Here is a 27,382-nt window from a genome sequence, read left to right on the forward strand (position 1 = left end):
ATGAGATTTCTTCTACTGATATTTTTATTTTTTATATCCATATTGCACATGTGTTCAGTACTTGTTACTTATACAAAACTTCTGCTAACCACAAAAATAAAATATGCGCCTGTCTATGGCACAACTTTTAGCCTACATGATACGTGTTAATACTGTAGTTCTCGCCTTCAGCATCAACATCTTTTACACTCACAATTTATATAATTATTGACCGACATAGAAAGAAATGGTAGGAAGAATTAATACGTTGTTGTTTGTTTCTGTTGCAGAATGTCTACCCGAAACCGGTAGTAAATATTCACCCCTTATCTATGACATCTTATATTGGCTGCGGAATATCATTTGTCTGCCTCATTCTTACAATAATAATTCATGTTTGTTCCAAGTAAGAATTTCAGTTGTTTCTATTTTCTTTTATAATCTGTTTAAATACGCGACATCCATCAGTTTATGGGATTCTGATAGACTGGTAAAATCGAAGTGGTTGATATCTGCAAGAAAAACCATGGATGAGGAGAGAATTCCCGAACGTTGTCACTCCCATGGGTGATTGATTGAAGAAATATTTTAGGGCAAATTTGTGTCCCACATTAAGGGTGATAAAAAAAAAGCAAGAACGGTTAGGGAGCATTATCCTGTGTTTCAGTAGAGTTAGGTTATAGCTTGATAATTTAGAAAATTATTGACGAATATAGTAGTTACAGTAGTGCATCTATCTTTACTATTACTAAAATACCAGTCTGTGTTTTTTATTCTGTTTGTTATTGAGCAGGTTGTGGTAATGTGTTGGTGAGTTAACATTTGCCATTCAACCAAATGAACTAGTTTTCGGTCTGATTGAGAATCCATGTGTGTGTGTGTATATATATACATACATCCGTCTACATACATCCCTACCTACCTACCTACATACATACATACATTTATACATACATATGTACATACATATATACATACATGCATATATACATTTATGCATACATACATTCAAACATACATATGAAAATACAATCATGCATACACATATCACATATACAATTATTCATTCATACATAACTACATACATAACATCATCCCGTATGCAATAATATTTACATATATTCATACATACAAAGACACAGAAAGTTAAGAAAAGCCCCTTGGGCCTTGTACTGAGCCAGCGCTATCACTATTCATAATAACAGACTCGCAAAACCCTCCTGCAAGACTATGACACGGTGCTTTGTAAATGAATCCTTAATATATATATATACAGAGCAAAAATTTAGATTCAGAAGAATATGGTTCTTAAGTTGAGGCACCAGAATTTAGTACGGTATTATCCATACAGTTTCAAAGTGAAGTGATTGCAATCAAAATAAACAACAAGGATATCCAAAGGTAATGCAGTACGACCGTTTCATGCAACTCTATTTAATTGAACAATGTAATCATTACATCAATTTAAAATGCAGTGCAATCTTCAGCTGCACAGAGACATAGAATTTAATTAAAACAGATTTTGTACATAGCGTTGCTGTCAATGCACAAACAACGTATATAACATATATGTGTTTGTGTGCAACATTCCATTCTGCGTTTAACGTATCATCACATGTTCGTTGACTGCAAGAAATTGCTATCGTAACCAGCGAAACTTGCTCAATGAGTCAAGAAACGATACAGATAGTGTTTTATATTTCATTCAGATCATTATACCAATATTTTACACACAAATCATATATATATATATATATATATATATATATATGTATGTATGTATGTATGTACTCTTTCACCACTCTTTCTTCTGTTGGCCTGCTCGTTTACCAGCGGGGTGGCGTCATTTGAAGGCTAAAACAATGCGAACGCATTGTGACCAGCGATGTGCAGCAACATCTGATGGTCTGATCGGTCACGTATATATATATATATATATATATATATATATATATATATATATCTACTTGGTGAAATTAATGATTATTCCAAATTAATTAATTTTACCCTATATTATTACTGATAACCATATTTCATCCCAGTAAATGACCACAACATCTTGTCTTGGCTGCACGCTGGTGGGAGGGGGTTGGTGACACAAACTTTCATTCACACTTTGAATTTGGTGATACTGGTAACGGCTTTAGCTCGCTCTGATACTGAGTTGAGATGATGTCTTCTAGTACCTCGAAATTTAATATACAATTATTCATAATTGTAGTGTCCTACGCTGATGAGAAAAAAAGTTGGGTAAGACATAATTATCCAATTCTTATGCTTTCCTAAAACTTAATTTCGAAACGTACGTCCGTAGGTGACTTAATATTGTATGATCGATTGTCGTCATTTCTTTCTCTCTTGCCTGTCTGTGTTTGCCTTTCAAGTGCTGTGGTTTTACTGAGATCTCCCTTTTAGTAGAAAGAATAGCTATAACTCTTTGACTGCTATTTCTAAATTCGGTGTGTGGTGAGGCAAATCGTTGCTAAACACGTAATTACTTAGTATATATATATATATATATATATATATATATATATATAGATTTAATATACCGTTTATATTCAAATAATCATCATACACACAATCGTAGTTATTATTTACATACTGAGAAGTTTTTCAGCTATATTTCATTGCATTATTTTTATTCATTTTTGGATTATTTCAGAAATCTACGGAAATCAACGGCTTCAAAGATTTTAATAAACTTGTGCGCTTCTTTGGCTATCACTAATTTGATCTTTCTTGTTGGGATGCAACCGTATACCTCAAAAATAACAGCTGCTTGTAAGGTAAGTGACAACATATTTTACCCAGTAGTATGTATTTTGTTTTATATGAAACATTACAAACAAACTTAAATAGATTTCATCCAGTAACAGCCTAGGCAGCAGCTCTATTCAAATGCGTCCAACGTCATCAAATACTACATTTAATGTTGGCGTTTTTCGTCCTTGTATTCTTTCATTTGACCAATGCTTTATTTTCAGATGATGACAACAAGTTTTATGGTCAGAAATAACAAATAATGAGTAATCAAATTTTAATTCGTCAAACTATATTTTGCATAACATTTTCCGTAATTCCCATCGCCTTTATATTAAACGAGTAGCCCACTTCACTTGTCTATGCTAGCTTTCTGTTCAATTTGAATTTTATTATATCCGATTGAGCCCTTACTATCTGATTGAACAATTTTTAGGGAGAAGGGTTTAATTGATACCATCGACCCCAATACTTGACTAGTGCTTGAATTTATCGATCTAAAGAGATGCAAGGCAAAATTGACTCATCACTCTAGAGTTCAGCTGTACCTCTCATCATTGGGGTTGAATATATCGACTAATATTGTTTCTAAAAATTGCCAGACTTGTAATGAAACAGGAAAGAAATATTATTGTTGTCGTTGTTGTTTCTTCTTCTTCTTCTTCTTCTTCTTCTTCTTCTTCTTCTTCTTCTTCTTCTTATTCTTATTATTATTATTATTATTATTATTATTATTGTTATTACTTTTTTTTTCTTCTTTCAAATTTGCTTCCATTTCTTGCCGAGTGTCTTCCCGACTCCTAGGGCAAAGAAACTCATAGTATACATTGGTAGGCCATTAAACCAAACTCAATAGTTCGTTCATTTTTTTTTTTTTTAAGTTAAATTAAAATACATGAGCAGCAACAGTTCTCACATCGACAATGCTCTTCTCAATACGTGTGATGTACCAGTTAAGACAATCTTTTGCACTTCTTGCAGGGATGGTAAGCCAGTGATCATTCTCGTATAATTTTCGGTTCCCTTCTTGATCATTCCTAGTGCTCCTACGATCACTGGTATTGTAACCGCCTTGAGATGCCACATTTTCTCAATTTCAATGAGTAGGTCTTTATATTTTCTGAGCTTGTCAAACTCTTTCGCTGAGATATTATGATCACAGGGGATGCTCATGTCGATCAATAAGCAAACTTTATTGTTTTGGTCTTTCACAACAATATCTGGTTTATTGGCCTTGATGGTTCGGTCTGTATGTACTGGAAAGTCCCACAGAATGGTTACATTTTCTCCTTCAGTTACAGCCTCAGGGTGGTGATTATACCACTTGTCGGCAGTTTTGATATTGTAATGCCGACTTATTAGCCAGTTAGATATTGGCCAACTCTGTCATGTCTTAATTTATACTCCACTGGTGCTAAGACTTTACATCCAGAGATTAGATGGTCCACTGTTTCAATCATGTCGTTGCAGAATCGGCATTTTGGGTCTGCTCCATTTTTCATCACATTGGCCTGGTAGTTCCGGGTTAATAGGCTTTGATCTTGAGCAGCCAGGATGAAACCTTCGCTCTCTGCTTTTAGCCCTGAGCTCCGTAGCCACTGATGGGTTTGCTTCTGGTCAACATCAGCTTGTTTGCTGCGGGTCACATATTTGCCGTGCAGAGGTTTCTCCTCCCACCTATCAGCCAATTGCTCGTGCGCTTTTTTTGTTGCCATCATTTTCACCTTCTTTGCAACAATAGTTGCCGTACTTCCCTCGGGTTGTTCAGTTTGGGTATCCTGCACGAGATCAATAGCAAATTTTTTGCTTTCCTTGATGATAGAATGAAGCTTCTTTCGTCTCTCGTGATTTTCCACGAGCTTTAGCATCCAGTCATTCGATATTTCGAGATATTTGGCCAGTCCAATTGTGGTTGCTTTGTAAGCTAGTTCAAATTGGATCAGGCCTCGACCTCCTTGGGCTCTGGGAAGGTAAAGGCGATCTACGTCTGCCTTTGGGTGGTGCATCCTATTACAACTCAGCAGCTTGCGTACTTTCCTATCTATATTCTTTACTTCACTCATATTCCAGTTCAACACATTGTAGCTATAAGTAACAACTGGAACTGCTAAGGAAGTTATAGCTAACACCTTGTTACGTGCATTTAGTTCAGATTTCAGGACTGCACGAACTCTCCTATAACATTCCTTCCTGATCTTCTCTTTCATGCTTGCATGCTGAATACCAGAGCCTTCATTTATCCCTAAATATTTGTATGTTTGTTCTTGCTCAAGCTCTCTTATGACTGCGTCAACATCTAACACGACTGAATTTGTGGTCTTCACTTTCCCTTTCTGGGAAGTGGCCTTGGCACACTTCTCAAGTCCAAACTCCATCCCGATGTCATCGCTGAATGCTTTCACGGTGCGCAATAGGCCTTCAAGTTCATTATTGTCTTTACCATAAAGTTTTAAGTCATCCATATAAAATAGATGGCTTATTTTTTTATTGGCAATTTTATACCCATACCCTGTTCTGTTTAATTCACTTGTAAGGGGTATTAGGGTTATGCAGAATATTAAAGGTGAAAGTGAGTCACCTTGAAAAATTCCACAGTTGATGTTTATATTTTCTGAGGCAAGTACTCCATTAGAGTGGTATAATTGGAGAATCGTATTCCACAACGACATATTGTGCTTGAGGAAGTTTGAAATCACAGGGGAAATTTTGAAGATGTCCAGCGATCTCAAGATCCATGGATGCGGTATACTGTCGAAGGCCTTTTTATAGTCAATCCATGCGGTGCTGAGATTTCTGCGCTTGTTGTGACAGTTCTCAAGGATCATACGATTGATTAGCAGTTGATCTTCGTATCCGTAAGAGCCTCGGCGGCACCCTTTTTGTTCGATGGGGAAAATATCGTTCTTCTCCATGAATGCATATGTTTTCTCCGCCAGGATAGATGTTAGGATTTTATACGTGGTGGATAGACAGGTTATAGGCCGATAGTTTTTGGAAGGTTGGTTTCGTTATTCTTTGGGAGTAGGTAAGTAATGCCACTTGCTAACCATTCTGGTGTTTTCTTTGGGTCTTTTCATAATTCCATTGAGCAGCTGAATTAGCTTACCGTGTGCGCATGGGAGCGATGCGAGCCAGAAATTCGGCACCCTATCTTTACCGAGGGATTTCCTATCATGGGCCTTCGTGAGTGCCTTTCTTAGGTCTGCTATTGTGATGTCTTCCCATGCTTGTTGTTGTAAATTTTGGTAGGATCCTTCAGTTTGTATAATCCAGTCTGCATTTATGTTGTACGTCTTCTTGTCACTCCAAATCCTTTTCCAAAAGTTTTGAACTTCTTCCATGGGAGGGGGATCTTTAACGGTTACTTTCTCCTTCCCTATTTCTCTGTAGAATCTTTTGGCATTGGATGTGAACTGCTTATTTTGCTTGTAAAACTTGTTTCTCTTATCAAATCTTCGTATTCTTTGGGCTTTTGCTTGGACTTTTTGTTTCAGCGTTTCTTTTATTGATATCAGTTCTTTTATTGATATCAGATCCAAATTTTCTCTTCATCTTTCTTCCTGTTCTGGATCTTACATCATTTCCACATATTAGTTCATTTAATATTGATATTTCCCCTCTCATAAATTCAATCTCTTTTTCAATTTTACTTCTCCAGGTTTGATTTCTTCCCAGGTTTTGTTTTCTTTGTTTTTTCGGGGACATACAGCTGGTTTCAATTGCCCTAGCAGAAGCGTAAATAATTTCATTTAACTCAGTAAAATCAGGTTTTAATTCTCGTATTATTTCATTTGTTACATAGTTGCCAATTTGGATTTGTTTTTTACTTTGGTTTGTATTTGAGAGTTTATGAAGTGGTTCTCTATCATTCATACTTATATGTCTTACAACTTCAAGCGTATTCAGGATTTTCTGCCTCATTTCTGCCATAGACTCTCTGTGTTCTTCAGCAAATGCGAGATCTTCAGTTACTGTTGTTTTTTCGTTTTCCTGGCTATCTTTAACAGGTACAATAGAATTTCTTGTATCTTCAGGCCTTTGCGTACTTTGGTCAGATGGCAGTCTTTCAATTAAGCCTCGTGGCGGGCTATGCTGTTCATCTGATTCTTCATTTCCTTTGTGTCTTATATTTATGTCATTTTCCGTTGCGTGCTTGATCGCGTTTATTTCACTGTCTGTGAGTCTGTTATTTCTAAGGATATCCCTCCTCACATTTGCTAATTTGTTCTCGTCCAAATAGGGCCTACTGTCTTGATTCCGTGTTCTCCATATACTGTAAGAGTTTGCGGTGTGTCTCTCTTGAGATGGCCTACCTAATGCATAGTAATAAGCGTATATTACTTCTTTATACTCTTCTCAGGTCCATTTGTTCCGCTTACATTTTTCTTTCTGTGGTGGTTGTGGTGGTGAACTTGGAGGGCTCGAGTTGGAGGATTTCCCGTTCAAGTGACCATCCATGTCCGTATTCGGAGAAGAGTTTGTGCCAGTTGATGACTTTTCGATCCCAGGCTGACTCTTCCCTGGGGGACGCGCTTCCAGATTAACCATAGGACAAGCGATTTGGTATACTGATTTAGTTTTCCTTTTAGTTTCCAAAAACATTTTGGTGCTACGATAATGTTATCATTTTTTAGCTTTGATTGGCTCGTGGGGAGACGGCCATCATTGCCGTTACAATTATAATCGTACCATTATAGCAGCCGTAGTCGGCTTATTATTGTTATTATCATCACCATTACCATCACTATCATCATTATCACCACCATTACCATCATCATTATCATCACCATCACCATCACCACCATCATCATCAATGATATTGTTTTATGTGTAGTCACAGCAGTATCTTATTATTGTTATTTTTGTTTTTTTATCATTATCACCATCACAGTAGTGTCTGTCTGTCTCGTTGGCTGGCTGACTGTCTTCAACGCCAGAGTTCTTTCCTGTCAAATAATACTTTCATATTTGGTTAACAATAGAGCGGAGGTGAGGTTTGTGTTGGTTGAACTCTTTGAGTGTGTGTGTGTGTGTGTGTAGATAGATAGATAGATTATCAGCACTATTACTATCATTATTATCATCATCACCATCAGTGATATTTTTTTTTTTTTAGGTGGGGTCCTATCGGTCAAAAAAAGTTCAGATGTTTACTACTATTAGGCTTAAGAAAAATTAAGGAAGGGATGTTCTGTATTGTTTGTGAATAGAGAAGTTGTGTTCGACCAGAGAGAATCTTAGCATCATCATTTTTTTTCCATGTGCGTTTGTGTTATTGCAATAAAAAGTGTTTGTATATTTCGTGTAAGGTAATATTGTGGAGGTTGAAGTTGACTTATCTAGAGATGTTTGTATGTCCAGTTAGAAGAACAGGTGTGTTTTTACAATAAAAAGTATATGTTTACATTTATATTTGAATATTCAGGGAGGAAGCAAAGAAAAGTCAGAATTTCATAGAAATTTTTAGGGTTTTGCAAGTCCACAAAAAGAAAAGCGTGATGTTTTTAGAGGGAAGAAAAAAAAAAAAGGATGTTTACAGAGGCAATTGTGGGTATCAAAGTTTTTAAAGCTGGTCGAATGTATGATTGAAAACTGTAGATATGTAAATTTGTAAATTTTCATAACTTATTTTGAAGGGCTGTTCTGTATTGTTTGTGAATAGAGAAGTTGTGTTCGACCAGAGAGAATCTTAGCATCATTATTTTTTCCATGTGCGTTTGTGTTATTGCAATAAAAAAGTGTTTGTATATTTCGTGCAAGGTAATATTGTGGAGGTTGAAGTTGACCCCTCTAGAGATGTTTGTATGTCCAGTTATTATTATTATTATTTTTTTTTTTATTATTATTTTATTATTATTATTATTATTATTATTATTATTATTATTGTTGTTGTTGTTGTTGTTGTTGTTATTATTATTATCATTATTATTATCATTTTTTTTATTATGTTTATTATTAGTATTATTATTGTTATTATCATTGTTGTTGTTGTTGTTATAATTATTATTATTTAAGACGTCGCACAGCATCAAATATCGTGATGTTGTTGGTTGAAGCTATTGTGTCTACCGGGAATTTGTACTGCCTGTCAAGCCACACCAACGACCTCAGACTCACACCACTTTACACAATATGCGTGCAGTTCAAAGAAATGCCGATTTCTGCAATATACCTTGAATGTAGGGTATTTCAAAAGCGTCCACGTTGGGCGGTATTGGGCGTTGGGCGATATTGAACAGAAGGCTCCGATGTCAACAAAGACAACGATACATAATGACATTTATTATTATTATCCTTTATTATTATCCTCTCATTATAACTTTATTTCAGCTGCCATAGTACCGGACATCCTATGGAGGCAAAGAGTTGCAAGGGCACTCTTTATTCCATTTTAAACGGAGAGTGCTTTCGTAGTATATGGGTTGCATCCATCAAGGTTATCCTTTGTGGCCCAACGGAGACTGGAGTTACCAGAGAGTTGCTTAATATACTTCTCAGCTCTCTTCTTTATCAATCCCAATGCACCAATTACTACCGGACTGGTTTATCATAGTACTAAGCTTCCGCATTTGCAGATCTTTATAGTGAGAAAGCTATTCGTATTCATTCCTTTCTTGAGACATTTTGATCTAGTGTGACAGATATATCTATTAACAGACAGGTTCCACTGTTATAGGCCTTGATCACAATGTCTGGTCGATTGGAGTCAATTTTTGTGTTAGTTTGTATTGGGAAGTTCAAAAGGATGGTGACGCCCTTGCCATTGACTACTTCCTCTGGATGGTGCCTGTACCACTTATCACGGGATTTAATTGTGTAGTATTTACAAGCATTCCGGTGCATGTACTGTTGTAGTCTGTCATGTCTTATGAGGTACGCCTTTTCAGCGAGGACTGGGCAGTCGGAAACAACGTGATTAATTGTCTTTGTGAAATTTCCGCAAAATCTGCACAAGGGGTCAGATCCATCTTTAAGGACGTTTGCATGGTTAATTTCTGGTAGGTAAACTCTGATCTTGCGCTACAATAACAAAACCCTTTGTTTTCGCTTTCAGACCTGCCCCTTGCAGCCACCATTGGTGTGTAAGATTGTGATCAATATCTGGCTTTGACAGGCGGTTAGGATATTTTCTATGCAGCAGTTTAATTTTCCAGTTGCAATACTTCTTTGCTTTTTGTTTCATATTTATTGCATCAATGATACGTTTGGCACTATTTGGATGTCTTTGGTCTTTCTGATTGTTAACTTGTAGGCCAAGAGACAATTTAAAATTTCAGACTAAGCCTCATGACTGAAGCTTGCTTGGAAGCTTCCTGCTTCACTGAAGTTCGTAAAAGTACATCTTTTGTTGAATTCAGATACGTTTCAATGACCATTATTGCTGATTTGAAGGATTGTTCAAGCTGTATCTTCAACCTATTTTTCTTGTGAGATAAATCCTGTCTACATCTGATTTTGGATGGTGCATTCGGTACCATGCCAAGATTTTACGGACGTTTCCATTAATATTCTGCATGTCAGTGAGACTCCACTTAATAATACCATACTGGTATGGCCAAAGAATTTATCACATTAATTCTGTTAGCAGCATTTAAATCTGAGTTTAGAACCTGTCTTGCCCTTCGGTAGCATTCCATGCGGATATTCTCTTTCATTTAAGAGTGCTGGATACCCTCACCTTTATTTGTTCCCAGATATGAATATACTTCGGATTGGTCTAGGTTTCGAGTAGCTGTCGTATTATCAAGTTCTATGTTTTCTGCCTTTATCAACTTTCCTGCCTTGAAAGTAGCCTTTGCACATTAATCTAGTCCGAATTCCATAGCTTATCACAGCTGAATTCTTTGATAATATTCAGGAGCTCTTCTAATTCTTTGTCGTTTTTTGCAAATAGTTTTAGATCATCCAAAAAGAGTAGATGATTAATTTTTTGGCCAAACATCGTATACCCTCTCTTAGCATTATTCAGTTGCGTGGATAAAGGAAACAGAGCGAGACAGAATAGTAATGGTGATAATGGACCACATTGAAAGATACCACAATCAATATTGATGTCTGGTGAGATGGTATATCCTTGTGTATAGTATAGAATGAGGGAATCTTATCTATATCTGGGCTTTCCATTTCTTTGACTTGGCGAACGCTGCTTTCACTTCTTCAGTTGTTATATCCCACAATTCTTGAGTTGGGCATTGGCCTCTTCTATGTCCCTCATCCAATGTGCATTCTGATTAAACTCCTTTGGATTATTCCAAATGTTTTTCCTAAAATCTTCAGTTTGATGTTGGGAAGGGGGTGTTTTCTCAATAATGGTATTTTCCCCCCAGCTCCCTGTAGAATTTTTTGCGTTCTCCTTGAATAGAACGTTTTGTCTATGGAATGCTTCGTGCCTTTTGTATCTTGCCAGTCGCTTGGTTTTTAATTGTAGTTTTCGTTTGAGGATTTCAATTTGTATATCATTTCTTTTCATATTTAGATCATGTTTAGCAATTATTCTTATCAGTTTGTTGTGTTTATTAGATTTCCCTTTGCTAGCTTCAAGTAGAAAACATATATCTGCTTTTTGTTGGATTATTTTCCGGTTTATCCTTTCCAGCCATGCACGCTGTTTGTGTACATTGCACTTTTTTGTCTATCTCTAATATTAATACCACATTTCTGAGTTGCAACATAAACAGCTGAGGAAACGAGCAGACCAATCCCTCCGAGGCCATTTTCTCTACTATTCTCAAGATGTATCAGCTTTCCAAGTAATTGATCAACTTCTTTGATTATTTTCCTGTTCTTATTAGTATTAATAATTTTAGGAATTGGGGCTCTTTCGTGGAAAGGTTGCTCTAGTTCTATTAGATATTGTTCTAGAATTCCATCTGCCAGTTCATTGCTGACGGGATCATTTATAGTGTTTTTAGTATCAACTGATGGTCCAGCTTCATAGGGTTTTGTGTACCCAGTTTAATAGTTTGTGTTAGTAATTTCAGAGCTTTTTACCAGTGGATATAAGTGAGTGTGTGTTATATAGAGCTGGATTTTGACTGATCTGACTAACACTTTACTGTCAGTTAGTCTTTCCTTTTTTAGGATATGACATCTCACAGCTCCTAGTTTATTACTCTCAATGTACAGCCTGCTATGCGGGGTTTTGCACCTCCAGATATTGTAGGTCTCTTTTTGTGTGGTTGATGTTTCTAGGTTTAGTGTTGAATAATAATAATAAGCATGCATAACTTCGATATAGTCTTCCTTAATCCATTTCTGTCATGTATTTTATTTCCTTGAGACAGGTCTGGTAGTTGATTCAGAGCAAGAATATCCCTGGTTTTATTTGCTACAGGTTCTTGAGGAGGTTGGTCCAGATTTAAAGACTTTTCGAATTCAGTCAAGGAACCTTAGGTCACTGATGAACCTGTTCTTCGAACGACACGGGTTCTAGGGGGTATTACCATGGTTAGTTTCCAGGGCCGTGCTATAAGCGTACAAGGTTAACCAATTTTATGGTTCCTTGGGTAACGTTCTGAGGTCCCAGGCATAATTTTCCGGGTGGTGGGATTTATTTTGAGAAGTTTTAAACTAGTTCGTGTCATGACCTGCCGCCTGGAAGGTATCAAATGGCAAGCTTTCAGAATTCAAATAGCGTCGTAGAAAGAGGCAGATATTGAATTGACAGCCAGAGAGAGACAGGGACAGGGAGACAAAATACAGAACCCTCATGCAGCCTCCAACTGGAATTACCCCCCAGCTATTTTCAGTAGGATGGTAATAGCTTTGGCGGCGGTGGTGCTAGAAGTGGTAATGTGGTTGTACTTGTTCTTCTTTACACTAGGCACAAGGCCTGAAATTATGGGGGAGGGGGCTAGTCGATGAGATCGACCCCAGTACGCGACTGGTACTTAATTTACTGACCCCGAAAGGATGAAAGGCAAAGTCGACCTCAGTGAAATTTAGTCTCATGACGTCAAGACATGAAATACCTATTTCTTTACTACCCGCAAGGGGCTGAACACTGAGAGGACAAACAAGGACAGAAAAACGGACCAAGTCGATTATATCGACCACAGTGCGTAAGTGGTACTTATTTAATCGACCCCGAAAAGATAAAGGTAAAGTCAACCTCGGCGGAAATTGAACTGAGAACGTAGCGGCAGACAAAATTCCCATTTCTTTACTACCCACAAGGGCTAAACACAGAAGGGACAAAGAAGGACAGACAAACGGATTAAGTCCATTATATCGAACCCAGTGCGTAGCTGGTACTTTATTTATCGACTCCGAAAGGACGAAAGGCATAGTCGACGTCGGCGGAATTTGAACTCAGAACGTGACGGCAGACGAAATACCTATTTCTTTACTACCCACAAGGGGCTAAACACAGAGAGGACAAACAAGGACAGACAAACGGATTAAGTCGATTATATCGACCCGAGTGCGTAACTGGTACTTATTTAATCGACCCCGGAAGGATGAAAGGCAAAGTCGACCTCGGCGGAATTTGAACTGAGAACGTAATGCCAGACGAAATACGGCTACGCTAACGTTTCTGCCAGCTCTTCCGCCTTATGATTGCACATGTTCTGTCAGCGGGATGTAAACGCTGTCGCATGTATGTGTTTGTCTCCACGCAAATCGCTGTTATCATTGTTATTATTAGTAGCAGTAATGTTAGTAGCAACAGCAGCAGTAGTACTGCTTGTGGTCAGCAGTGTTCAAATGTGTTTACTACTACAAGCGACCAATGCGAGGGCTGAAATTGGCCTTGGACAGGACCAACTCACCTTGTGTTTTAATTGCAAATAGAAAAAATAACAATAACTTTCTCTCTCTCTCTCCCACCCACACCCACGCACGCGCGCACATATGTATATACACGTATTTATATTGATATTTACATTGTTGAATTTGTATTGCCTTTTATTGGTTTTGCAGTAATTTAGTTTTCGAAATTGTGTTGTTTGTATATATTGACAGTTGTTTATGTTCAAAAGGTGATTAGATTTTGGAATTGATTCTGTACCAGACAAGGATTCTGGATTATGTGATATATTTATTTTACATGAAGTATTACGATCTTATGTTGACTTTCAAGTCTTTCTGTGACTATCTCCCTTGAAAGCACGCTCATGGTTTCCACGTACGTTACGCGGCGCAGCTGTTTCCAAAGTTTTTATGTTCGTTTCTCTATTATCAACTTTACGCTTAGTAGAAACTGATGCATAAAGAAATCAAACTACTACAGTAAAACCGTTCAGAAATTAAATAACGCTAACATATGCAGTAAGAATAATCAATTTAATTTATCTCCGATAAATTTTAGTTTTACTAATTTTGTATATATCGCTCCTGTTGAAAACCACTTACCTTCTTGACAGTTGCATTTCTAGCTCTGCCTTGAAGGAATTTTTACCTCTTGGACTCAGTTTCTGCGCACACCTATGTTGTTAAACTTCCGTTAACAGCACCGTATGCACATCCGTTCCGTTTTCCTTCACGCACGGATAAACTTCTCACTATAGACCTTATGGTCGTAAAGATTATACCAGTGGATAGACTAAAAACGGCTTCTATTGAGAACATTGTTCCTACTGCCGATGATACACACACATCATTACAAACACGGCCCGCACACCCACCTTCACAGTCTATGATTAATACTGGGATCGATCAGGTACCGGACAAGGATTCTGGATTATTTTTCCAGTTTTTTAACTTAATTTTTGACAAAGGTCGGGTTCATTTCTAGTATTTTCGTTTGTCGGAGCAGTCGAGTTTATTTCAGATATTCTCATTTTAAAAATCATCTCTGGCTAATCGTTGAGAGGACGTTGGTGTTACCTTGGCGGAGGTTTGCGATCTCTGAGTATTATTATTACAATTTTTATTATTATTTTGGTTTGGCTCGGGTTCCGTCTTATTCCTGGTAAGAATAATGTGGGTAGTGGATTATTACTTGTAATCTTAGGTATCCACAAGTTTTCAACAGTCTTTTAGGTGCTTAGATCACTCTTCATAATCCTTGCTGTACCTAAGAGATAAACGTTCTGTCGGATCTCTACCCGGTATTCTATTTCATTCTCCTTCAGTCATTTGTGTATGTCTTTCCATACTGTTCCCAACGCTCTAGTTGTTATAGGCACCACGTTTGCAGTTCTTAATTCCCCCTATTTAAAATTTAAAGGATTTTTTTTCTTCCTCTTTGTTTATGATCCTGCAATCAAACAGACATGATTGGTCGATAAGTAAACAACGTCGCTTTTCTTAATCGATAATCGTTATGCTTGGTCTATTATTTTTAACTCCTTGTCCGTTTGAATAGGAATGTCCCACAAAATCTTATGTGTCTCGGACTCCTGTACTCTTTTGATTCGATGACTGTGCCATGTCTTTCCAGCTTCAAAATCTCAAAATTCCCAGTGTATTCTTCTTGTGCCAACTTAAGGCATTCTTCCACAATGTATGTCACTGTCTTGAAAGTTCCACAGATCCTATATTTTTTCTCACACATTCTCTCCATACATATTTTTCTCAAGTTGTTTGTTTTTATCGAATGATCTTCGGCTGCTACAATTAGGCTTTCGGAAACTTTTTTAATTGCCATTTTTCTTTAAAAACCAAGTCCAGGATTTGATCCATATACGTCATTAGTGGCTCTCCATATTCGGTTCGATAAATTAAGTACCAGTTACGGACTGGAGTCGATATAATCGACTTAATCCGTTTGTCTGTCTTTGTTTGTCCTCTCTGGGTTTAGCCCCTTGTGGGTAGTAAAGAAATAGGTTATTCAGAGCTTTCTCTTCAATCTGTCTGACGCACGCTTTTTGCATTTCATTCCATCTGTACACATTCTTCTACTGCTATTAAGTTTTTTCCACCCTGGTCTCACCTCAAGTACAGCCGGTTGACATCAACTTATGGATGGTGGGCTCCATACAAGTATCATCATCATCATCATCATCATCCTCATTATCATTTTTATTATTATTATTATTATTATTATTATTATTATTATTATTATTATTACACATGGCTAAGGTGGTCGATTGGCGAGTGCGTCAAACAAAAATTCATTTCTCTATTGTAATACGTCTCTTTATGTTTTGTGTTGCAATTTATATTTTAATTTTCATCCTTCTGGGTTCAGTAATATGAAATATCAATCAATAACTGATGTCTACTAACTATATCCCATCACTGCAAAACAATTTGTATTTGAGGTGATATATGTGTATGTTAGAAATTGTTGTTGTTGATGTTATTGTTATTGTAGGCAGTGGCTGCTCTGTTACACTACTTCCTTCTGACATCTCTCATGTGGATGGCTATCGAAGCATGTCACGTTTGCCTTGTTACCGTAATTGTATTTAAAACATACCAGTCACATTTTATCCCGAAGAGTTCAATTTTGTCATGGGGTAAGTTAAATCTAGATTATAAAGAAATAGATTCTCAGGTTGGCCATTAGGGCAACATAAGATTACTTTCATTTTCCCGCAAAGAGTTTCAGTCTAATCTCATCTCTAGAAAAAAAAGCTAAGAGTTATTCATTTTGTACTTTCACCTGGCGCAACAACTAATTTGAGAAGAGGTTCATGAGCACGACTTTTTGTTGTTTTTATTTGATTAACCAGAAATTGCAGTAATTTTAAGTTTTGTTTCCCAGTAAAACATATCATTGATAGAATCGAAGATATACACCAGTCGTACTTACTAATAAAAACCAAAGGAGTAAATTGTAAAAAGTGACCTGGGTACATCAAAATGAATATTGATATCTTTTGAAGTAGACATTTTTCTCTAAATAAAACATGGTCAACTAAATCGATTTAAATGTCACTTATTTATGAGTTTAAATATTGACTAATATCTACATATGTTTCTTCCTTTCTGTAAATGTCCTTGCCAGGTCTTCCAGCTGTCATTGTCACAATTACTCTGGCAATTAACTACACAAACAATTACATTAGAATTGAACACGCACAAGTGTAAGTATTTATACGTTTTATTCACCAAATTTTCTCTGCTCTCCACAACTAATAATTTGCAAGATTTATTTATGATCTGAACAACGAGGAATGGTGGATACATTAGCATCAAGCTAAAGCAAGATCTCCATTGATGATAGGGGTAACATATACTAAAATGCATACACACACACGCACATACACATAGATACTACCTACACATACACACACGTATATTTATATGTGTGTGTGTGTAGATATATACTTAATGGCCCTCCACTCCTGAGCTAAAAAGACCATTTCTGACCTTCAGGAACATTGTACGATCTAGGACTAACTTATAATTTGCATTTGAGGCTCCGTTTGTGGCTAATGAGCACTCTTGACAAGCATACACGACAGCAAACGTAGCAGAACAAACTTTCCCCATTCACTACACAGCAGTGCACTTTCGACCAGCACATTAAAGTACTTAATGCAGAATCTGTACTGTCTCAAAAGTGTCGACCCCTCCTTAACCTGCTTCCTCCATCTTTGGAGATGACAGGCATTGTTCTCCCAGTCAATCTCCTGCATATCACAGGCCTTTAATGAGAACATAGCACAGTCCTTAAGTCGAAGCCTTAGTTTCTGCCGGGGTCTCTTTCCATTCGCAAGTTCCCCATATAGCATTGTTTAGGGATCCTGCTATCCTTCACTCTAATAAGATATTCTCAGTCCAATGTAACTGGTGCTTATGCACCATCGCCACTCAAGATGTCATTTGTCCTCAGGACCTGTGTATCTGGAGTTTTTAAGGTCCAACCAACATTCAGAATGTGCCTGAGACATCTCTGGTGAAAGCGTTCAAGGATCATTACATTCTATCTTGGTTGAAAGAACGATTGTGAAAGTGGTAGACGAGTTCGTCTACCTGGGCAGCACACTCAGTCGTTCTTGGCCCCTGGATGATGAAATATCTTTCAGGCTGCAGAGAGCAACTAACTCCTTCCGGTTTCTTAATTCTTGTGTTTCGGCTAAACATGGCATCGCGAAGCAAACAAATATTGCTGTGTACCGAGCATGTGTACTAACACACACACACATACACGCGCACAAATATATGTATTCATATATACATGCATATGCATACATATGTATATATATTCAAATATAATAATAATAATAATAATAATAACAATAATAATACTAATAATAATAATTACAGCAATAATAATACTAATAATAACAACAATAATATTACTATTAATAATAATAATAACAACAATAATAATACTACTAATAATAATAATAACAAAAATAATACTAATAACAATAATAACAACAACAACAACAAAAATAATAATAATAATAACAACAACAATAATATTACTAATAATAATAACAACAATACTACTACTACTACTAATAATAATAATAACAGCAACAAGAATAATAATAATATTAATAATAATAATAATAACAACAACAATACTACTACTACTAATAATAATAATAACAACAAGAATACTACTACTACTACTAATAATAATAATAATAACAGCAACAAGAATAATAATACTACTACTAATAATAATAATAACAACAATAATAATATTAAGAGTAATCAGAGTAATAATACTAGGATGGAATTTGTAAACTTTTAAGATAATCCGTATTTCTGGAATGATTACAGCGTAGTCCGTCGTACCCGTGGGCATCCAGTTTATAAGAACCATTGATTCATTTCTTCAGGTGATACAGCATTAATAGGTAAACCATAGAGGGTTGTCTTTTCTTTTTATCAGTATGAATATTAAGTGCATTAAATATTCCTAACTTCCATCCCAGGGTTATTCTTCTTATCATTATGCATCGGTATAACTTGATGCAAAACCGTAAACCTATCTAACTAGTCAACATTATTAGACGGTGGCTGGCATAATATAATAGGAGCTGTATTTGCATATTAAAAGCGTTACTATAAAGAAATGTAATATATATACATACAAATATAAACTTAGATAAACTTAGATGTGTTTCGACCAATGATTGGTCCAGGCCATATCTAACTTAATAGCACCACCTGATATATACCACCTATATATATACATATATAAAATATATGTATATATACATATATAATATATATATACATATATAATATATATATATATATATATATATATATATATATATATATATATATGTATATATATATATGTATATACATATATAATATATATATACATATATAATATATATATATAGGCGCAGGAGTGGCTGTGTGATAAGTAGCTTGCTAAACAACCACATGGTTCCGGGTTCAGTCCCACTGCGTGGAATCTTGGGCAAGTGTCTTCTGCTATAGCCCCGGGCCGACCAATGCCTTGTGAGTGGATTTGGTAGACGGAAACTGAAAGAAGCCTGTCGTATATATGTATATATATATATGTGTGTGTATATGTTTGTGTGTCTGTGTTTGTCCCCCTAGCATTGCTTGACAACCGATGCTGGTGTGTTTACGTCCCCGTCACTTAGCGGTTCGGCAAAAGAGACCGCTAGAATAAGTACTGGGCTTACAAAGAATAAGTCCCGGGGTCGATTTGCTCGACTAAAGGCGGTGCTCCAGCATGGCCGCAGTCAAATGGCTGAAACAAGTAAAAGAGTAAAAGAGTAAATAGATACATATATATATATATATATATATATATATATATATATATGAGTGTGTGTGATTGTGTATAGAAGAATATATTAATAAAAGGAATTCCAACCTTGTCTGATTTTCACGTTTTATTTACAATCTTACAATGATATATTATAAGATAATATATTATAATAAAATAAAATAAAATAAAATAGTAGAATGTTAAAGGATCATTCTGATTGAACTAGTAATTTCATGCATTAAATCCTGCAATCTTCGGGTTCATGTAGTAGTGGTGACAGTCATGCTTCACATATATATATATATGTGTGTATATATATATATATACATATATATATATATATATATGTGTGTGTATATATATATATATATATATATGTGTGTGTATATATATATATATACATATATATATATATATATATATATATATATATATACATATATATATATATATATACATATATATATATATATGTGTGTGTGTGTATATATATATATACATATATATACATATATACATATATATATATATATATATATATATATATATATATATATATATATATATATATATATGTATGTATGTATGTATGTATATATATATATACAAATTGAATGATGGTGGTATTTTAAAGTGTCTGAATATCGAAATATTCGATTAGAATACCTTCATGAATGTTCATGACTATGTGACTCCCTGAAAGTTTGAGCTTTTCTTTTCCTTTTATTTTGGCTCAAAATCACTTCCCTTTAATTCCTCGGTGACTCCTCTATTTATTGACTGAACATTTGATAAATTTTCTTCCTCAATTGATTTTACATTTATTTGTAGTTGTTGGTTGTCGGAGATACCATTCTATGCTGCTTTCCTGGCTCCCGTCGTGACTATTCTCATCTTCAACATTATCATGTTTTTCTCGTTATCTTGCGTCTTATCGCAATGCAAAATAACAAGCTGCTTCAACACGAAACCAGAAGACTACGTTTTCTTGGAATATTTGGTTTGTTTTTCCTGTTCGGATTATCTTGGGTCTTTGCAGTCTTCGCTGTTGGGGAAGCAGCAGAAGTGTTTCAGATTCTTTTCGTTACCTTCAGTGCCTTTCAAAGAACGTTTATCTTCTTATTCTACTGTATATACAAGAAAGATACCAGAGACATCATCTGCTCGTGTATATGTAAACAAAAGAAAGAGAAAGCCAGTAAAGTTTTAAGAACCTATAAAAGTAAGTGCAATTTGATCTTTCTTATTCTTACTACTCCCACAACCAGGGTCAATATGTTGTAATGGGTCTAATCACAAACACCACTTCTACCAATACAACCAATGTCAACGTCATCGCTCTTAGGACTGGAGAGACATCGTAATAAATACCAACTGCATTCTTGTCATCATCATCATCATCTGCATATATGCATGTATTTATTTACTTATGTATGTACGTACGCATGTGTGCATGTATGTATGTACGTATGTATATATATAAGTATGTATACACAAATATATAGGTATATAGGTACATATATCTATATATATATACATACATAAAGAGACGTAAGAAGGCGCGTAGCTTCGGAGTTAGGGCATTCAGCTACGATCGTAAAGTCCTGAGCTCGATCACTAACGGTGCATTTTGATCTTGAGCAAGACACTCTATTTCATGTTGCCCCAGTCCAATCAGCTGGCATAAGTGAGCTGTACCTGCATTTCAAAGGGGCCAGCCTTGCCACATCTGTGTCATACTGAATCGCCTTGATAACTACGTTCAGGTTACGTTTGCCTGTGCAGTGCTCACCCATCTGTGCGTTAGTTTCACGAGCAGTCTTTTCCGTTGATCGAATCAACTGGGACTCTTTTCGTTGTAACCGTTGCGAGACAAAGACAGAGAAAAGAAGAGGGGGAGAGACAGTGAAGTGAGTTAGATGGATTGAGAGATCGTTGTGAAATCTATATGCCGCCACAGAGAGATCCTTGTGAAATTTACACAGTGGCAAAGATAGACTTATGTAAACTTTACATATTACTACAGATCAATGTGAAGTCTAAACACAAAAATAGGACCATGTAACACACGGCCACAGATGGATCTACGTAAAGCATACATCCACACAATAGAACTAAGAAGTCTCTCATATTTTCCCTCTCAAGTTGTCCAGTTGTTCTGGAAGATATTCCTGAACCAATATTGCCAATATTTTACGACATAGTCCTGATAATTAAATTCTCGCATTAGTTTCTGTAATTAATGTTTTCAATATAAATTGTGTTGGTCATCCATGATTCATCCATGTAATAATATCTTAACGTATGGGAAAACAGTGGATGACAACTGGGGTTACATAAAAAATATAAGGGCTAGGGATATTTTACTTTGAAAATAAATATTTTATATAAGTTTTCTCATTGTGTTTTCAGGCTCTGGTGATGGAACAGCAGAAATGAACACATAAATAGAAACGTTAAAACAAACGTCTGTGAATTGACAGAAAAGACATTGATGAGAATAATAACGAGGATAATCCACAAAATATATAACTTATTTCGGATTATATGAATTAAAACATGATGGATATATAAAGATTTGCAAATTGACATTCCCCTTAACCATCAAATCATGAATGGATCAACTGAAAGAAATGACAAAATTATATAAAGTAGAAAAACCTAGCGGAAATCCCGCAGGTGTCGCTACCGAGCATAATTACATATAAACAACTTATTAAATTCATACTGTTCCTTCCAAAAATATAATCCTTTTTAACATAAAAGGTCCAGTAATTAAAAAAGGGCTCAATATATATTTTCTTTCATTAATAACTATTGTTTAAATTAAAACACACATAGGCACATCATTAATGAAAACAATTTATTCAGACTTTACCGGGTTAAAATATCATTTATTTTACTCCCTATCACTTACTACCGTATCTACGGTACCTTATTGCAATTGTAAGTAAAATTATATTTCCTGGGGCTAAATATTTAAATAAAAATAATACTGTTTATTTAATATAAACAGAAAACATTATTGTCAGTAAAATGTTTCTCCTTTCAAATGAAGTTTCTGGAATATGACACCAAACGTAAGAAGGAACGTATAATTTATATAAAGATATAGATTTGATAAACAACACGATCACCATTATGATGGGACTAATACAGCAACATCACAAAAGAATATATATAGATACATGAATAAATGTGTATAACATTCAGGATACATATATTTGTATAATCTATGATGGTGTGAGGAAACATTTTCTTTTATAGTTTGTGTCTATATGCATTTCTAGCATAATAAATATAATGTTATCACTGATACATGAAAATACATTTCTCATCTATTTATACAATGACAAACATATTAATATCGTATTTTCCTCGCTCAGGAAATATCTTAGATGGGATGTATATCTTACTATAGTTGACCTTATGTCCGTGACCATTTCACGGCCAAACGACTGATTAAACTTGCACGAAGGTTAACAGTCTTACTAAGGACGTCTCGAGAATGGTTTGTATCATGTTTAAAATGTTTTATTGGAAACACTAGCCACACTGCTTCGATTCAGACGAAACTAAGGAAGCCATTTCCGTATCTCTTATTATAAAATGCAGATTTTATCTGCCTCCCTTTGTATCTTATAGAAATCTACAATATAGGATTTCTTCAATTACAATTTACCTAGCATTTTTAAGAGTAGAATGCATCGGGTCGTGCCAGGTCCACTTTTTAAAATTTCAACCCCAATTAAGCAACATTTAGAGAAAACTCACATTGTGGTGTATATGTCAAATGTTTTTCTTAGTGTGGGATACAGCACACGCAAACGCACACACACACAAACGGAGCGAACTGTTTCACTGACGCTATCACCCTTCTCCTCCTTTGTCTTTGCAAGTTTGCAGCTATTAAAGTGAAAACAGTGAATCCGACAGCGATTAAGAAAATGAATTGGTACCTGAATGGAGTGAAAATTTAAAAACTGCTTCTTTCGGTGATTTTTCTGAAGAAACTGCACCAAGCCACAGACTTTCCCAGAAGAGTAAAGCCTTAAACTATTTCTTTTTACTTTTTCGAATGAGCCCATTTGAAATCATTACGGCGGAAACGAAACGTTACGCTAAACGTAAACAAAACGAAAGAAAGGATAGTTTGTTATTTCCAACAACCTTAAATGAAATTAAGGCCTATTTTGCCATAATATTATTATGGGTATCAGACAGTTACCCAGAATAACAAATTCCATCGTAAAATGTTGTTGTATACCCAATTGAATATTAGCTAATAACCTATTTTCTATAGCGATGTTTGAACAAAATTTTAATAATTTTATATATTGTTGAATTTACCTGTATCTACCTGCAATTAGAGTCACTTTGTGACGAAAATTATAGTATAGAATTGGTTGAGGACATTTCATTAAATTATCTTCCAAAAATCACATTAATATATTGATAAATAAAAAAGTTATAGTTGTTTAATGAAACCAGACTAAATTTATGATTACGTTAGAAATTAATTGAAACACATAAGGGTGTATTTTGGTCAGAAATATAGTAACGAAAGGGTTAAGAAAAACCAAAAAATATTTTATTCTTTATAAATGTTGTATTCAAAATAACATATTCTTTTAAGAATGTGTATATAACAAAGTATGTGTATATAACTACGTGACTTATATCTTTATATATAGGAGTGAAGTTGTGTGTCTGTCTCCTACGATTTAGATTCCTAACTACTCCCACATTTTGCGGTGCAGTGTAATCAAAACCGGGTATCTTATAGTCGTGAGTCATATCGAGCCCTTCTGGGTATTAGCGCGCGTCTACGATGAGTCTACGATTTAAAAAAATTTACCATCATATTTTTCTATTTTAATGCATTTTTTCGCTATTATATAAGGGAAGTAACTCTCTAAAAATATCTACGATGTGTCAACGATTTAAAAAGAAATTTACCTTAATTTTTTTTCCATTTTTAATGCTTTTTTTCCTAATTTTTGGCTATAACTCTCTAAAAATGCTTATATAGTTATTTCCCTTACAAACCCGAGCAACGCCGGGCGATACTGCTAGTACATAAATAAAAATACATGAAAATAAATTATACGAAAATCGGCCACAGTAGCTAAACAGAAACAAAAACCTAAATAGCATTTATGAATGTTCCAACAGTACTTTCAGATGTTCTTTCATTATTATCTCTACAACGGTTCTGGATGTTGATGGTGTGAGCGACACACAAATTGTATGAGCGACACACTGACACACATAGACAAAGAGAGAAAGGCAGAGGCAGAGGAAAACAGAAACACACAGAAACAGAGAGAAAGACACTATGCGTGTGTGGGTGTGGGTGCGTGCGTTTATTTTAACCCCATCAACACACTTCCTCTACAGCGATTTCAATTTGGTACAGCACCCAGGACAAAAACTAAATAAATAAAAACAATAATGTTAATGAATACATGATTAACAACTTCCCAGAAGAAAGTTGACACTAATTAAGTTCGGACATTATAGTTGATGGCAATTAGCAACAGTATCTACAGGATTTCCTTAACAACTTGAATCCATCGGGACTACCTAAGCATAGGATCTCACTGTAAAAGTACTGTCCTATAATGCTCCTACGAAATTGTGACCCTGCCAATGGAAATTGCAACGGAACAAGATACACCCTCACGCAACTCAATTCTCACGTCATCGAGGCAGTGATAGCGAGTGGCCCTCACAGTGGTAAGCACCTGTTCACACGTCGGATACCACTGTTACCCTCCGACAACCAGTTTCCCTTCCAATTAAGATACAGGCAATTTCCCATCAAACTAGCCTTCTCATTCACAAATATCAAGTCTCAGGGCCAGACTTTAGATTATGTTGGTGTGTTTCCGCCCAGTCCGTTGTTTACACACGGCCAGTTGTATGTCTCTATGAGCAGAGCAGTGGACTCAGCTAATTTGAAAATTAGTGTTGATGAAACACAAAATATCTGTTACAAAGAAGTATTGTAAACATAATAATATCATGAATATGTACTATATAAACTCTACATGAATATAATCGAAACCAACCGCTATTTATATTTTGTTAGATTTCCCATGCCCTATTTCAGTATAAATACATTTATACTGAAAGTTGTTATTATTTTCCATCCTCCTTTCATCTCCAATCGTAGATGGGTAGGTTTGCTAGTGAATATTATGAAAGAACTTTCCACAATGTTACCAATGTAAATATTGATATGGTTATATAAAATAAAGTGTACAGCGGTTGTTATAACATACAGTTATATCTTCCCTCTTGTGTGGACACCTTTATTCTTATATAAGATATTTCTTTTATCAAATGGTTTTTGACATTGATACAATAGCCCACCTGCATAATTAGATACACCGATAGTTAATCGTCTTTTCAATGATATTCCATGACATCAGTAACACATCTCTTCTTCTGCAGGAATATGTTTGTGTTTAGTTAAGGAACCATTCAGAGAGAATGATTTACCGCAGACATAATACGGATAGGTTTTTGTCCTCCTGCATGAATGCTCTCAAGAATAGTTAAATTAGTGATTTGCTAGAATGAATTACCACAAATGTCAAAGTGATATGGCATCTTCCCTTTAAGAGTACACGTGTGTTTACATTGGGCCAGAGCTTCTAGAGAACAATTTGCCAGAGATATCACAATGATATGATTTCGCTTTCTGATGAATGAGATTACACTTAGTTAAATGACTTCTTACAGAGAATGATTTACCACAGATAGGAACGCTAATTTGGCTTCTCACCCTTCAGTACACTATTTTGAGAGAGACACATAACAACGGCTTCTCTCCTGTATGAATATATGTGTGTTGACTTATATATTATTATTGAGAAATGATGCACCACACATATCACGCTGATATAGCTTCTCTCCTGTTTGAGTGCATTTATGTTTAGCTAAGTTACATTTTGCAGAGAATAATTTATTACAGTCAGCACAGCAATGAGTCTTCTCACCTCTATTCCTTTTACTCTTTTAATTCTTTCAGTCATTTGTCTGTGGCCATGCTGGAGCACCACTTTAAATAGTTTGAGTCGAAGAAATCGACTCTAAGACTTATTTGTAAGCCTAGTATTTATTCGATTGGTCTCTTTTGCCGAAGTGCTAAGTTACGGGCGTGTGAACACAGCAACATCTATTGGGAGGTGATGGTGGAGGGACAAACATAGAGACACTCATGCGTATATATATATATATATATATATATATATATATATATATTTATATATATATATATATATATATATATATATATATATATATATATATATATATATATATATATATATATATATATATATATATATGCAGGGAACGACGGTATGCAGGGAACAGTGCAGTTTGACGGATCGCCCTCGGAGTCGTTCCCCATCCAGAGTGGAGTGAAACAGGGTTGCGTTCTGGCGCCGACGCTCTTCGGAATTTTCTTCTCCCTTGTCCTGTCCTATGCCTTCAGAACGTCGGACGACGGAGTGTTCCTCCACACCAGGGCTGATGGTGGATTGTTCAATCTTGCGCGCCTCAGAGCTAAGACCAAAGTCCGTCAGGTGCTGATCAGAGAGATCCTCTTTGCTGACGATGCCGCCCTAACATCACACAACCAGCCGGGTCTCCAGAGGCTGGTCAGCTCCCTGGCGGATGCCTGCCAAGAGTTCGGCCTTACCATCGGCCTGAAAAAGACAGAGATCATGGGCCAGGACGTCGGAGGGGTCCCCAGCATCAGTGTCGGCGACCACAGCTTGCAGGTGGTGAAGGAGTTCACTTACCTGGGATCGACGGTCTCCAGCAGCCTGTCCCTCGAGCCGGAGCTGAACAGACGGATTGGGAAAGCTGCTGCTGCCATGGCTAAGCTCTCCAGGAGAGTGTGGGAAAACAACATGCTCACAATAACCACCAAGATCGCAGTGTACCGAGCCTGCGTGCTGAGCACCCTACTCTACGGCAGCGAGAGCTGGACAACATACACCCGGCAAGAATGCCGCC

The 27,382-nt window shown here is 35.9% G+C and overlaps 2 protein-coding genes across 2 annotated transcripts; both read left to right on the forward strand.

Moving 5' to 3' along the window:
- The first annotated feature begins 304 nt into the window (after positions 1–304).
- Positions 305–22,188, forward strand: LOC118764576 (adhesion G-protein coupled receptor G7-like). The gene is made up of 7 exons (XM_036505449.1): positions 305–385; positions 2,645–2,768; positions 16,004–16,057; positions 16,088–16,148; positions 16,640–16,718; positions 20,180–20,571; positions 21,756–22,188. Exons 1-6 carry the CDS (start codon positions 312–314, stop codon positions 20,556–20,558), a joined length of 771 nt encoding a protein of 256 aa, XP_036361342.1. The 5' UTR covers positions 305–311; the 3' UTR covers positions 20,559–20,571; positions 21,756–22,188.
- Positions 22,189–24,972: 2,784 nt separating this feature from the next.
- On the forward strand, positions 24,973–25,362 carry LOC115214840. The gene has a single exon (XM_029783874.1). The coding sequence runs from the start codon at positions 24,973–24,975 to the stop codon at positions 25,360–25,362; it is 390 nt and encodes a 129-aa protein (XP_029639734.1).
- The last annotated feature ends 2,020 nt before the right edge of the window (positions 25,363–27,382 follow it).

Source organism: Octopus sinensis, linkage group LG8 (genome assembly GCF_006345805.1).
Source record: "Octopus sinensis linkage group LG8, ASM634580v1, whole genome shotgun sequence".
Classification (NCBI taxonomy): domain Eukaryota; kingdom Metazoa; phylum Mollusca; class Cephalopoda; order Octopoda; family Octopodidae; genus Octopus; species Octopus sinensis.

Excerpts from the sequence above, each read along its gene's own strand:
- LOC118764576 (XM_036505449.1), top strand. The coding sequence starts at position 312 with ATGACATCTTATATTGGCTGCGGAATATCATTTGTCTGCCTCATTCTT. Across the intron at positions 386-2,644 it reads ATAATTCATGTTTGTTCCAA|AAATCTACGGAAATCAACGG; the intron begins GTAAGAATTTCA and ends GGATTATTTCAG. Across the intron at positions 16,149-16,639 it reads GAGTTCAATTTTGTCATGGG|GTCTTCCAGCTGTCATTGTC; the intron begins GTAAGTTAAATC and ends TGTCCTTGCCAG.
- LOC115214840 (XM_029783874.1), top strand. The coding sequence starts at position 24,973 with ATGCTCCTACGAAATTGTGACCCTGCCAATGGAAATTGCAACGGAACA.